This window comes from Dryas octopetala, chromosome 3 (genome assembly GCF_963921425.1).
Source record: "Dryas octopetala chromosome 3, drDryOcto1.1, whole genome shotgun sequence".
In the NCBI taxonomy this organism is placed as follows: Eukaryota; Viridiplantae; Streptophyta; class Magnoliopsida; order Rosales; family Rosaceae; genus Dryas; species Dryas octopetala.
Window position 1 is genome coordinate 7108039 of NC_141368.1, and position 13750 is coordinate 7121788.

At 37.7% G+C, this 13750-nt stretch overlaps 3 protein-coding genes across 3 annotated transcripts; 1 reads left to right on the top strand and 2 right to left on the bottom strand.

Annotated features, from left to right (window-relative positions):
- The first annotated feature begins 2020 nt into the window (after window positions 1-2020).
- U11/U12-31K (RNA recognition motif and CCHC-type zinc finger domains containing protein) lies at window positions 2021-4347 on the top strand. The gene is made up of 2 exons (XM_086238268.1): window positions 2021-2995; window positions 4093-4347. The coding sequence occupies exon 1, from the start codon at window positions 2146-2148 to the stop codon at window positions 2926-2928; it is 783 nt and encodes a 260-aa protein (XP_086094394.1). The 5' UTR covers window positions 2021-2145; the 3' UTR covers window positions 2929-2995; window positions 4093-4347.
- A 15-nt stretch (window positions 4348-4362) lies between these two features.
- On the bottom strand, window positions 4363-8355 carry LOC147290276 (vacuolar acid trehalase). Its single transcript, XM_086238269.1, has 8 exons — window positions 8140-8355; window positions 7452-7525; window positions 6924-6965; window positions 6468-6509; window positions 5922-6005; window positions 5289-5376; window positions 4690-4787; window positions 4363-4603 (listed from the first exon to the last, which is right to left on the bottom strand). Exons 1-8 carry the CDS (start codon window positions 8303-8305, stop codon window positions 4577-4579), a joined length of 621 nt encoding a protein of 206 aa, XP_086094395.1. The 5' UTR covers window positions 8306-8355; the 3' UTR covers window positions 4363-4576.
- A 407-nt stretch (window positions 8356-8762) lies between these two features.
- On the bottom strand, window positions 8763-12792 carry SCPL49 (SERINE CARBOXYPEPTIDASE-LIKE 49). The gene is made up of 9 exons (XM_086236510.1): window positions 12319-12792; window positions 11630-11798; window positions 11324-11443; window positions 10867-11010; window positions 10630-10780; window positions 10195-10283; window positions 9467-9725; window positions 9226-9359; window positions 8763-9123 (listed from the first exon to the last, which is right to left on the bottom strand). The coding sequence occupies exons 1-9, from the start codon at window positions 12651-12653 to the stop codon at window positions 8995-8997; spliced, it is 1530 nt and encodes a 509-aa protein (XP_086092636.1). The 5' UTR covers window positions 12654-12792; the 3' UTR covers window positions 8763-8994.
- Between the last annotated feature and the right edge of the window lie 958 nt (window positions 12793-13750).

The window sequence follows — 13750 nt, forward strand, 5'->3', positions numbered from 1 at the left end:
CCCCAACCTCCTCCTCTCTATCTTTTCTTCTCTCCTCCCTCCCTTCCTTCCTTCATCTCGCCTGCAACACCAATGGCCAAGCACATCGTCTTCAGCTAGCAAGTCGAGCTTCACCTTTCTTCTCCGAGCACGCCTGCGACGTCGCGCCTCTACTTGCTGCAAACACAACGAAGCACCACTACAACATAAAAATCGCTGCTGGTTCTGCGGCTATATGCCGAATGAGTCGTGGATGTTCGGCGGCTACCTGTCGAATGGGTCGTGAATGTTCGGTGGGTGGCTGCCGAAGGAAACTCAAATTTTCGATAGACCATTGCCGAACGAAGGAGAAAGCAAAGAGAGAAAGGGAGGGAGGGAGGAGAGAAGAAAAGAGAGAGAGAGGAGGGGATTGAGGGTGGGGCTCGGGTGCTGCTCTTAGTGGTCGGCTGAGGAGGCGAAGAGCTGGGTGAGGAAAGGGCTGATGAGGGAAGGGCTGCGTTGGTCGCTGAAGGAGAGGAAGAGGCTGGGTGTGTGTGTGTGTTTTTTTTGGTCTGTTGATGGGGTGTGCAAAAGAGAGAAAATGAAGTTGGTTTTTGGTTGGGGGAATGAGAGATGTGTCTTTTCCTTTGATTTTTGATTTTTTTTTAAAAGGGTGTGCAAAAAAAAAATGTGTGCAAATAGCAGCCCTCTTTATTTATTAGAAAAATTTAGCTATGTTCCTCGAATTTTGACCCTTATTCCTTTTTGGTCCCTAAGTTTTTGTTTTGTGTCAAATTGATCACTAACATTTATATTTGTGTTAAAATAGCTCTTTTGGTTATGCCATAAGCTCAATCAGAAATTCCGTAAAAAACAATATGTAACACATAACTATTTTCATCAGTTCAATAATAGACAATTATGGACAATAAGGCATTTTTAATGATGGTGAGTTAAATAAGTGAGCGTTACTCAAATTTAGTATAAGTTTTAACATGAATAATGTAATATGTAATTGAGTGATATTAATTATTGCTTCAAATAAGGGTGAGTAAACATATGAGTCAAATATTGGTAACTAATTTTCAACCTCCTCTCTCACGTAGGTTGAATCCATTAATTTCACTCTTACTCAAAAACCTATATTTGAACATTGGGTTTCACTCGACGGTGGGTTTGGCTCTCAGTCTCACCGACCCATTGGAGATGACCTTGGTGGTCAGTTTTACAAGGATATTTTGGTCAAATCAAAACTCTATAAAAGTCTACGTGATTATTTTTTGACGAAATTTTTGATTGAGTTGATGAAGAGGGTAATTCTGACACAAATATAGAATTTAAGGATCGATTTGATAAAGTTGAGGGTAGGGGTGGACATAACCCGATGCAACCCGACCAACCCAACCAAAATGGGTTGGGTTGGTTCAGTTTCTAACACCAAATTTAGAGAGGTCGGTTCATAACCCGACCAACCCGACCTCAAATGGGTTGGTTAGCGGGTTGACGTTCCAAATAACCGATCAAACCCAACCCAACCCAACTTAAAAATTTAAAAAAATTAAATTAAATATTCATATGTCTAGTATCTCATCTCACCTTGTTTAGAATTGTCAAAGGCTCAAAGCAATGAGAACTATCTCACCTTTCCTAGTTTCATGGCCTATGTTCTTTAATATTATAATAAATTAATATTAATCTTTCACATGGCTTTATTCTTTAATATATTAATATTAATGTTTCACATATATGGCTTTTTTGTTTTACATGTGACTATAATTGTTTCACTGTAAAAGCAGGCATGTACTGAATTAGGTTCATGTGTAGAAAATAGAAACATTAATTTTATAATTTATGCCTAAATTTTAATTGTATTTTGAGACATGCCCAAACCGATCAAACCGACCAACCCAACCCGACTTTAATTGGTTTGGTTTGGTTCGATTTTTTCACCTTCATTGGGTTGGTTTGGTTTGAAAAATCACTAACCCGAAGACATTGGTTTGGTTTACGGTTTGGGGGCTAAACCGAACCAAACCGACCCGTGTCCACCCCTAGTTGAGGGAATAGGGCTAAATTATTCCCTTATTTATTTTTGGGTTTGGAGAATGTCACGTGACCTCCCCGTGCGCTGAATAAAAACACAAAAACGAAAGGTATGGCCTTAGAAGCTTGGGAGTGACATCGACGATGGTGCAAAAGAAGAAGAGGAAGAGCAACAGCAGCGACGAAGACGAAGACGACACCTTCTACTACCGCTACGCCTCAGCCCCACCGACCCAAAAGCCCACGAACAAGCCCACAGGGTCGGGTTCGGGTTCGGGATCCCTTGCCCCGTCCAAATCCACCATCTACGTCTCGAACCTCGACTACTCGCTCACCAACTCCGACCTCCACACCCTCTTCTCCCACTTCGGCAAGATCGCGCGCGTCACGGTCCTCAAGAACCGCGAGACCCGCCAGAGCCGCGGCGTCGCGTTCGTCCAGTTCGTCTCACGCGCCGACGCCGGCTTGGCTGCGCGTGAGATGCACGGGAAGATCCTCAACGGCCGGAAGCTCTCGGCCTCCATCGCCGCCGACAACGGCCGCGCCACCGAGTTCATCCGCAAGAGGGAATACAAGGACAAGAGCCGGTGCTACGAGTGCGGCGCCGAGGGGCACTTGTCGTACGAGTGCCCGAAGAACCAGCTGGGGCCCAGGGAGCGGCCTCCGCAGAAGAAGGGGAGGAGAGGTGGTGACGGCGGCGGCGGCGGTGGTGGAGGTGGTGGGGCGGCACGTGGGGACGAGTTGGAGTGGGAGGAGAGTGGGGAGAGGTTTGAGGATGATAATTGGGCGTCTGTGGTGGATGATGGGGCTGACCAGAGGTTGCTGCTGAGAGAGGAGTTGGAGGAGGAGGAGAAGAAGAAGAAGAAGGTTGTTAAGAAAGCTAGTTACTTTAGTGATGAGAGTGAGAATGAGGATGAGGATGGGTGAATGATTTAGTTGGTTTTATCAGCTGGGTTTTGTTTGGAATTCGGTAATTTCAACTGGATCATTCAAGGTATGGCTCTTTCTATTTTTCTTTCTTTAGTATTTGGTTTAGTTCTGTTGTTTGTGATTGAGAATTTGATTATGTTTCAAAATGGCTTGTTGGTGATGAAGTTGTGCTAAATTAGGATAAAGAAATAAGTTTTAAGCTGGTTTAGCTGACCAGCAGCATAAAGAGATTAGAAATGTACTTGGTAGTTTCACATATTGTGGGATACATGATCAAATAGCTTTGCTTATTCGATATAAATCCTTAAAGCTAAACCATTATGTATGGTGTTGATATACATATACGTTATTTAAGTTTTAGGCTGCATACCTTTGATATTTGATCCCACAATTTCAAGTATCCACTATGGTTACACATTTCCCAGGTCTAAGAATTTTATTTGATCCAAGTTAGAGTGATTCCTTCTAATAGAAGCTATGCGAACTTGAATTAAGGACAAATGAACTCATGAAGTTATGTTGGGTCGGATTTTCTGTGTATCTAGTTACAAGTTTGGTTGATAAAAAGACCTTCTCCTTCGAATGATGATTTTAACTCTTCAAAGCAAGTGAAGGACCTGTTTGGTATTCTATTCAAAAACTATTTTTTGTTTTCAAAAACAAAAAGCAAGTTTTAGTCAAGAAAACGTGTTTGGTAGACCATTTTTAAAAACAGTTTTTAGAAAAAAATTAAAAAACATGCCTCTTTTTTAAAATGATAAAACATTGTATTTCTCATTTTTTTTTACACTTCCTTTTTTCTTAGATGTCATCATTTTTTAAATTTAAAAATTGTTTTCAAATTTTAAAAATTGATTTTGAAAACTTACATTAAAAAAAAAAAAATCTTAATTTTTGAAACAAAAAAATATGAGTAGGATACCAAACGAACCCTAAGGCATTTTGCGTTTTCTTTCATAAAACAGTTCTTTGAAAAGCTCTTTTCACTCATCTTGTCAGCAGAGCTCACAATGCATATAACATAGACAATTGTTTGACTGCTTTATTGTACTTGCAATAGTTAATTTCTCACGATTTTCTGAATTTAGGACTAGCTCTTAAACACCAGTTGTCTCATCTTCATAGTTTCTAATCTTCCAAATTTGTTCATGGTTTATGCAGGAGACAAGCGTAACATTCATCATCCTATCGAATTACTTGGAGCTGCTTTGCACTGGTGTTGCTGATGGCCTGGCTCACTTTGGCATTAGCAACTGAAATACTAACTTGTATTACACCAAGCCTACTGATTTTTGCCTCCCATTTATACAGTTGTAAAGAAGGCCCTCCCATGGCTTCTATGATTGCATTTTCTAATAGATAGATTGCAAACCTTTCTGAAGAGATAAATGAGGATAGTTTCAAGTTGTTTTGACATACCAGATATAAGTATGCATTCACAGTGCCTATAATTGTGATAAGGTTTACACTCCAGTTACTTTGATGATCTTGGTGATGCATAATATGAGCCATGGTTTACCCTCCCTCTCTACTATAAACATTACTCTCAATGAAAACAAGATTGTATCTAGGATTGGCATAAACTACAAGCAAATCTCTGAGCACAGAAACAAAATTCAATATTCATTATCGAGTCTGCATATGCCTATGCCGTTTCCTTCTCTTTTGCAGTCTGTGTGGAAATAAAAATGGGTTATCGGTCAGATGATTTTCTGTATTATTATAATTTATATGAATGGAGCAAGAATAAACACTTACTAGCATTTCATGGTCCCCCACAATCTCTTCTATCAACTCCTGCAGTGGTTTATCGGCACTGTTGGGAACAAGAGCTGCAAAAATAGCTGGTTCCAGTCCTGTATAAACCCATGAGCAATTTCAGTAGTGCATATGGACATGAGAAATTTCTTCAAACTGAACATAGTAATTCAGTGCAAATGGGCTAATGGATTATGGATTCATCCACAAAACTCTTCTATATAGCATAAAAGAAAAGGGATTTACATACTGGGAGCGGTAAGAAAAGCAGAAAGGGGAAAGGGGGGTAGTGGGGCAGGTTATCCAATTAACTTGGCTGTTGGGCATTTCCATACTAGAAATCCACTTTTTAATTAATGTGAGTGGCTTAGAAGTTAAAACCAATGTACACTGATCACTGTTTCCATGCAGCATATCTTCAGGCTAATACCATATATATTTTGAGATTGCCAACACTTTAAATTCAAATATTCCCTAAAACTTATTGAAGTTAAAACATTGAACTGAGAGCTCATGATATCGAGTCATAATTCAAAATTTCAAATTATTGTTAAAAAAAGATAAATAGCTATTCGATGGATAGAGAAACTTTAAGGTACCAGCTTCTGGAAAAGCATCAATGAACATCATCATCTCCTCCCCACTAAGACCAGATAAGAAACAGATTCGTGGCAGTGGCTTAGCAATCTGCAGAACAGAACATACCAATTATAGGCAGACTATGGCTACAAATTAGGACTTAACAAGTGAGATAACATGTGATTGATCCTTCAGTTTGTAAGCCCTCCAAAACTTTGCCTTTTCATCTGAGATAACAAGTGAGATAACATGTTATTGTACAACCTCTGCTACACTGAGCTGAAATGCTAGAACTGCATCTTATGATGGTCAATTTTGCATGAAATTACTGAAGCTTTGAAGGTTTTGTAAATTGATGCTTTAAAAAAATTTATAAACAGTGAGACACTATGAAATAGGTGTAAAGCTTCAATTATTTTAAATGCTGTGGTGATACAAGATATACTTTTTTTTATAATGCCATGAACATGCAACCCACATTTACAGTATCTTGAGATGTCTAGAACTCTAGATGTTCTACATTTCTTTACTCCAATATCACAATCATCATTGATCTTTTCACTAGAACATGACCATCCCCAGTCATGAATTATATAATTATAATCCAAAATCTGGTCATAAGAAAGAACTATTAGCAAGGTGAAGACTTCGACCTTCAATGCTTCCAAATTGGGTTGGCTTGTATTCATTGCATCCCAAAGTGAACGAGTAATCATGTCTTCAGTACAATAAATAACCTACAAGAACTGATATTAAGATCACACAGGAAATTGGTAAACATTTGAAGAAATCAGATACAAATCTCCTATAGTCAAGTATCTATCAATAGTAAAAAATTTATTTTGATTAGGCATAGCAAGAACACCAAGAACAAGAACCATAACGATGACTGTATTTTACTCAAATGAAAGGGCTTGAGATGAAAGTCTATTTTCTATAAAAGAGGTAGAGGTCCATTAATGATAAATGTATGGCAATGAGTCAAATAATGTAAGTAATTACCGAAAAACAATGTTTAATCAATTCCACTCTAAATTTTATCCAGATGTATCACTATGCAATCAGAAAATTCTGTATAAAGAATAAGATTGATCGACTAATCTTTTCATTTTCTGAGGTCAACCCTGACAAGCAAAATTCCCTCTATTATGTTCTTCTGTAGCTTCTACATAGGAAATGAGATAAACATATAAGGTTACCTTGAGGAATTCACCGTCCAACTGTCTCAAAAACTGTTGTATCTGCACCAAAGACACATATAAGATAATATGATGAGCTAGAACCAAGGCTCTTACGTGTCACTCCACAAGTTAACCATTTATAGAGACAAGAACAAACTACTTTCTCAGATGAAGGTTCTTTGCAGTGCTTTCATGAAACTAATTCTTAAAACTTTCAAAAGCAGCATTCTTTTCCTTGTGTTTTATGGGAAGGTTTATAGTGATTAAAGTTTGTAAGTTATGGTCATGTTAGAACGTTCAGCTTCTAAGACACAATAACTGGAGTTGCTTCAGTCCATAAGCTATTGATCTTCGTAGAAACTTCTATTAGTACTATTGATTTTCCCGGGTACAGGAAAATAAAATCATACTAAAAACTATCCAACCAGATATATGAATAGAAAAGTAAATAGAAGGAAGGGGAAACAAAGTTACCTTCACAGCTTCCTCCACTTCAAAGCCCAACAGTAACAAAGCCTGGAAAAGAAAAAGTTTGAATCTTCAACCTTATTAGTATTTAGAATATCATTTCATCAGTTCACATCAAACGATAAATCAATGAATTAGATTTGAAGGTTTATATAATAACTCCACAATAAGTTTAGTCCTGGTCAAAATTGATAGAAATATTCTTAAAAGAGGAAAAGAAAAGACAATTTTCTTTCAAGTATTAGAAAATTTATTATGAATGGATATACAAATGGCCAACTTTTGGGAATTTCAGATAAGAGAAAAAAAATCTTAAAACAATGAGATTTTAAAGTAGGGATGTTTCTCTGTTTCAAAAGCTTGTTTCTTTATTCTAATAAGTTTAGAAAGACATATGTGCTGTCATTCATTTTTTTCAACAAACAAATGAAATGATTATATTCAGTTTGTATCTCTAAATAGGAGGTCATGCTAAAGTAATAACATTGACAGGTAACATTTATGATAATTGGAGTGAAACTAACCACAACTTACAGGTGGACCATATATAAGATCATCAGCATTTAGAGGAACGAATTTTGAGTCTTCAATCAACTCACTAGGAACTTCTGTAAAGTTGTGAAGAAAATTGCACAGAAACAAAATTAAGCAGGCAGTATAGGCCTTCAAATAAATTAGAGAAGACCAACAAAAGTGGATTGTTGACAAAACACCCAGACTCTACATCATAGCATGACAAAAAACTGAAGTCTTTCGTGGTAACATCATCATCTAAAAAGATAGGAATTTTGTTTGGGTTAAGTGCTGAAAAGATAAGATTGGAACCTTGCATTATTCGAATTCGAACCAAGTTCCACAAAATACTAGCAGCCATGCATTTTATGTTTCTTGCTCAAGCCCAGCTTAAATTATCATCGTCACATGGCTACATGCTCAAGCTGAGCTTAAATTCTCTTCGTGATTTTCTGAGGGATAAGCTTAATCCCAATGAACATTTTTCCTTTTAAGAACTAAAACAACATGCACCCAGTTTTGCTTTAACTTGGCAGCAGTTCCACATGAAGCAAATAGGTAAATAGAGCAAACCAACACACACCAACAAGGCAACAACCAAGAAAAGCTAAAATTTAGCTTCACACACTCAATTGAACAGTGCCAACCACCAAAAAATGCCCATTTCAGAGTGAAATTCAAGTCCAGAAGATGAGAATTGAGAAAGTACCTTCAGAAGATGCTCTTGGGAAGTTTTTGAGCTTCAAGTGATGGGTTTTGTTTGCTGATGAAGAAGAAGATACTATTGAAATTTGTGGAACTGCCAATGGATTTAACGAAACTGAAGGAACCAAAAGCAGACGAGAATTCAGAGAGAAGGCAAGAGCAGCTGCCATTGGAATGTACTCTGTTCTATCCTCCACCCTCACAAACACGCTCTACGACACGTTTCATTTGATAAGTTGGTTGGAAATTTAAACGGGTTCCGGGTTCATTTTCGGTCTAAACAAAAAAAAATTGGGCTTTTAATCCGGAAGCCCAAAATAAAATTTTCTCTTCGAAGGCTGACTATAAGCCCAAATTGTTTTAAGGGGCCTTCCAATTTTTTTATTTTTTTTTTATAATTTCTTAATTCGGGTGCACTGGATCAACTAATTAAAAAAAAAATATTTTTTTTTTTTTTACAAAATTAAAAAATAAAAGAGGAGCCGGCCATGACTGGATGATGAATGCAATGTTCAAATTATTGGGTGCACCTCAAAGCTTGATTGTTTGAAATAGACAGTGGATGGGGATGGACTCTCCTTTCTTGTCCAGAAAATGTTGTGATTCACTACCAGGGTCTAAAAGGGCTGGCGTGAATATTCTAAAGACTTATTATTTACTTTTTTACTTTAAAATGTTTTTTTTTTATATCTTACATAGCGTACTTGAATTTCAATTTAGAGAATATCTATACTATTTATGAGAAGCCACAGTATTTACAAGTGGCACGTATGCTCAACACATTGATATTCAAATTTTTTATTATCAGAAGTTTGTAGGGGCCATGGCCCCTCTTAGTCCCTTCTATGTTCCCCCTTGATCACATCTGAGCAACAAGTTTTTGTGGATCAGCTGCCGCTTCAGAAAGTGTGCCCTGAGTCCACCTCTTCAGCATCTCTAATGCAGCCTTGGGCTGGTCCATCGGAACCATGTGACCCGCATCATGCACCTGTTTGTTGTTACACATACCATACAACTATGTCAGCATTTGTCCATTGATAGGTAAAATGCAGATGGTGTGTGTGTGAGTGAGAGAGAGAGAGAGAGAGACCTTAAGGAAACTAAGAGGCCCATGGTTCTTAAGTACTCCTGCCTCAGAATCATCAACAACAAAAGGAACTTCTGAAGAAGCCACAAACTCCTTTTGGCCAGACCATTCCATGGCATGGACCCATCTTGAGTTACCTATCACATACATATTTATATGCATCGGTAAGAATCACATATCAGAAAAGAAAAACATTACTACAGGTAATTTGGTATGTTATATCAAATAAAGCCTAAAGACCTACCAAGCCAGTTGCAGATTAGATCGTATTCTCCAGCATACACAAGCAGCTGGATTCCATCCTCAAGAAGAGTAGGGATGCCCACTTCGAGGTTCCTCATCCAGTCCACCAGCATGGCTTGATATACTGTAGGGCTACATGACACAAACTCTATCTCCCCAACTCCAAGTGCCTCCCTAACGGGTTTCTGGTTCAGGAATTTCTCCATGTTTGAGAAGTCATAGCAGAGGCTCCCTTCACACTTCTTTCTGACGTCATAGTACTGCAGAGTGAAATATTGTCTGTCAAACTACAAAATCAACTCGGAGTTCCTCTCGCACCATTATCTCTCAAAATGATAAGATGCACAGAGCTTTGTTTGACTCGTCAATAGAATTAAAAAAATGCAGGAAATTTGTTAATAAAGAATAATATTTCTTCAAAAACATTTTCTGGCTGAAGAAAAAAAGTTGAAATCCATGCATGTCTCTAGGTCAATCTTTTGTTAGAACTCGCTTGAGAAAATTGGCTTTCATAGCTTTTAAATCACTCAAGTCTGGAAAACATGCTTTTTTCTCACAAATTTTTAGATAAATATTTTGCATGCGTTTTTGGCAGATTACATGCCGAATAAGAAAATTGTACAATAAAGAGCAATCATTATATAGAATAACCTTTCCCAAGGAAAATACCAACCCAACAAGTCACACAAACACCAAACTGGGAAGGGTGATACAAAATGGTCATCTTACATTTATATCTCCAGCCCGCACCAAGATGCTACTGAATATGGTATTGCAAACAAAATATGAAGCCATGCAAGATATTGTACCATCAGTGCCTGAAACAAAAAAAAAAAAAATTTATTTATTTAAACAAGCAGCAGTGACCAACCAATGCGGCTAATATGTGAGGACAGGCTTGCTTAAACATATAAACCCAACAGGAAATTCTGACAGAACATCCATACTGTAGGGAAGAGAAAAAGGTAAAAAGAAGAGAGAAGTTAAAAGGACAGGAATCTCAAAAGAGAAAGGAGGCACCCTAATATGTTATAATGATCAACAGAACTGCAAATTCTAACCAACCAATTCACATACTGTAGGGGCCAAAAATATGATAAATCAGAAAAAAAAATAATAAAGAACCACAATCGGAGGAAGGGATCACTCTCAAATGTCACTTACCACACAGCTTAATAGCCGTTTCACAGATTGGAAGAACTTTGTTAATACGGTCATAGTCAGTTTTTGTGATTATGCCCATGTCCAATGCAAAATCTGTGTAAGCTTTATACTGGATTGCAGGATCAGTGAGCCCATTACCAATGGCAAATCCCTGTTCAACCATTTTTTTCTTAGTTTAATAAACCTAGAAATGACAGCATTACAAATGTCAATCTAGGAGATGTTGAAGATACATACCTTTAGATTTACATGAATTCCTTCTTTAGCCTTGTTTCCTCGGTGAACTCGAGCAGCAAAAGCTGGAATGTAGTGCCCAGCATATGATTCTCCAGTTATGTAAAAGTCATTCTCTGCCAATTCAGGATGCTCTGCAAAGAAGGCCTAATATCGTAGAAAGAGCAGAATAGGTCGTTACCATTTATTTGCAATAATAAATCTTAAACATTTAAGACTTTTGATTTCCTACAAAACTCTCAAGGTAAAAATGCAGCTTTTCCCCTAAATCTTAAACATTTAAGACTTTTGATTTCCTCCAAAACTCTTAAGTTTGAGATTTAAAAAAAAAATAAAAAATACTCCATGAACAAAATAACTACTGATAGCTCAGTAAATTTTTTATAGGGAACTTATAGTTCAGTAAATATGGCAAAACACTGAACTTCACTGTTTTAGCAATAAAGGATAAATGACACACCTGTAAGAAGTCATAAAGGTCGTTACTAACACCATCTTCAGAGTGACGAATATCACGTCTGTCAGAACTATAACTAAACCCAGTCCCAATCGGCTGGTCAACATACAGAAGGTTAGATGCCTGCAACATAAAATAAAAAAACCATTGTTAGCTCTCGTGCAAATGAACAAAGAGCTGAAATGAAAATGATATAAAATTAAATTAAATTCTACTTTGGATACTCAATGGCCAACACCATATGATCACCGGGATACAATCACGCCCAACCATAACAATGAAGAATGAAAGCGACAGAGTCCCATATACCTTATCCCAACCATACTCATTCCATACAAGGGACAAGTTATTTGCGATTGTAAAAGGACCATTTTCGTAAAAGACAGCCAATTCACTGCTGCACCCTGGACCTCCAGTCAACCAAATAACAACAGGGTCCTTCTTGTTGGTGCGAGATTCAAAGAATAGGTAGAACATCCTACACAATCACACAAATTAAACAGTAAGAACACCAAGCAGCAAGCCAATAGATGATCCACAAAAGACTTAATTAAGCTACCCCAAAAAAGTGTTTATTGATAATCAACTCAGACAACGGGACAAGTCGCCAAAGAAAAACAGGATTATCAACTCGGACAATAATTCCATTAAACCACATTAAAATTTTACAGACGTCTCTTTTGCCCATTCACTCATGGAATAGAAATTCCTCATAATATACCAAATTTTAACCTATTTAACTAGAACTTGAGGTTCAGCCAACCATCAAACCCAAAATTCATATGAAATCCAAGCATCTCCCTGTAACAACTTCAAATTTACCATGCAGCACAAAATTAACAATAACGTATTTTCCTAGAACTTCAGCTAACCATCAAACCCTAAAATCCATATGAGCTCCAAGTAAATCTCCCTGAAACAACTTCAAATTCCCCATGCAACACAAAAACATCGAATTGAAAAAAACAAAGAAACCCTAAAAAGTTGAGAAAGCTAACTTGGCAGCGTGAGAATGCTCAATTTTGAAGTAGCCGGCATGGTGTCCGAGGTCCTCGACCGAAACCCCCGAGTCGCCGACGAGGTTAGGGAGCCGGAACCGCTTCTCGACTAGCCTCGGCGTGGCAATCGAGGAGGAATCGGAGCGGTCGACGATGTTGACGTCATCCTTGGGAAAGAGGTTGAGGGCTCTGATCAGCTGCTGCGCGTGCACGGACGGTAGGCTGGACCTGGCCAGGCCCAGAGGGTTGTCGGGCCTCGCAGAAGCGAGATGGGGAGAGAAAGCAAGAGAGAGAAAGGAGAGTAGGAGGAGAAAGAGAGAAATCGAGCGCTCCATCGCGTTTTCTGTATCTGCTTCTGCGTTTCGTTTTGCGTTTGGGAGAAGAAGGAAAATGAAAATGAGAAATGGGTTTGGGAAAGAGAGAGGAAGGGCGGGTAACAAACGGTCTCTCAACTCCCGACGAGTTAAGTGGACTGGTAAGTTGTGGAGTGGGTGGGGAGTGATGTCGTTTATACTCCGAGAATAACGGAGGGTTCGAGGGGTTATCGTCTGCGGTTAGGTATACGGATTCAACAGATCACCATCGTCCATTTTATTTACGGTCGTTTATAGCTCTGTCCCAAAACTATCACTTGTGTCTTGCACTCTTACTTGATTTCTCAAATTTCATTTATCTCATTTTGTTCTCACATTTTAATTTGTGTTACTTGTCCTAATCCATTAGAGCATCTTCAACAAACTCAACAAAAGTCTTTAGGTGCTCAATTAGTTGTGATACGTTGAATAAATCATCTCTAACAACCTCTGCAAATGGGCTTTTCAAAATAAGGACTCAAAATCAGCTCATCAATTTTAACAAGTGAATTTGGCTTTTCAAATCTTAAAATATTATTAAATATTAATTTGGCTCTTCAAATCTTAATGAAATCCTAATTTTGTTAAAACAAATAAAAGATAAAAAAAATAATAAATTAATAAAATTGAAGAGTATGTTGGAGTTCACAATTTTAAATTAAGAAATTTGGCTCTTCAAATTACCATGTAGATCAACGAAGTAAGATTTGAATAACCAAATTTGAAGAGTTTGTTGAAGATGCTCTTAGTCTACTTAACTTCTTTGTAATGAGTCGTGTCAAAAAAAAAAAACTTTTTTGTAATGAGTGACTTGTAAATGACAAATTTTAGAGAGATATGAATCTCTCAAAAAATAATACAGTTCGAGTCGAACACAATGCCCGTCTTCCAATAGAAGAAAATTGAACTCGTTAAGAATGAGTACATGTAAACCACAATCAGGTTGCTCACATATTTATGTACCCCATTAATCAATTTGATTTTTGTTGACAAAAACACATTTCCAAAATTTGTTATTTATAAGGCATGTCAACATGGTGACAGAAAGTTAATCTAACTGACAAGTTGGGGGTAGAGTG

Coding starts and splice junctions, on each gene's coding strand:
- LOC147290276 (XM_086238269.1), bottom strand. CDS start 8,305: ATGGCAGCTGCTCTTGCCTTCTCTCTGAATTCTCGTCTGCTTTTGGTT. Junction 6,966..7,451: donor ATCTTATATATGGTCCACCT/GTAAGTTGTGGT, acceptor TTTCTTTTCCAG/GCTTTGTTACTGTTGGGCTT. Junction 4,604..4,689: donor TGGGGGACCATGAAATGCTA/GTAAGTGTTTAT, acceptor ATTTCCACACAG/ACTGCAAAAGAGAAGGAAAC.
- U11/U12-31K (XM_086238268.1), top strand. CDS start 2,146: ATGGTGCAAAAGAAGAAGAGGAAGAGCAACAGCAGCGACGAAGACGAA.
- SCPL49 (XM_086236510.1), bottom strand. CDS start 12,653: ATGGAGCGCTCGATTTCTCTCTTTCTCCTCCTACTCTCCTTTCTCTCT. Junction 11,011..11,323: donor ACCTTTATGACTTCTTACAG/GTGTGTCATTTA, acceptor CTACGATATTAG/GCCTTCTTTGCAGAGCATCC. Junction 9,124..9,225: donor GGCCTCTTAGTTTCCTTAAG/GTCTCTCTCTCT, acceptor AACAACAAACAG/GTGCATGATGCGGGTCACAT.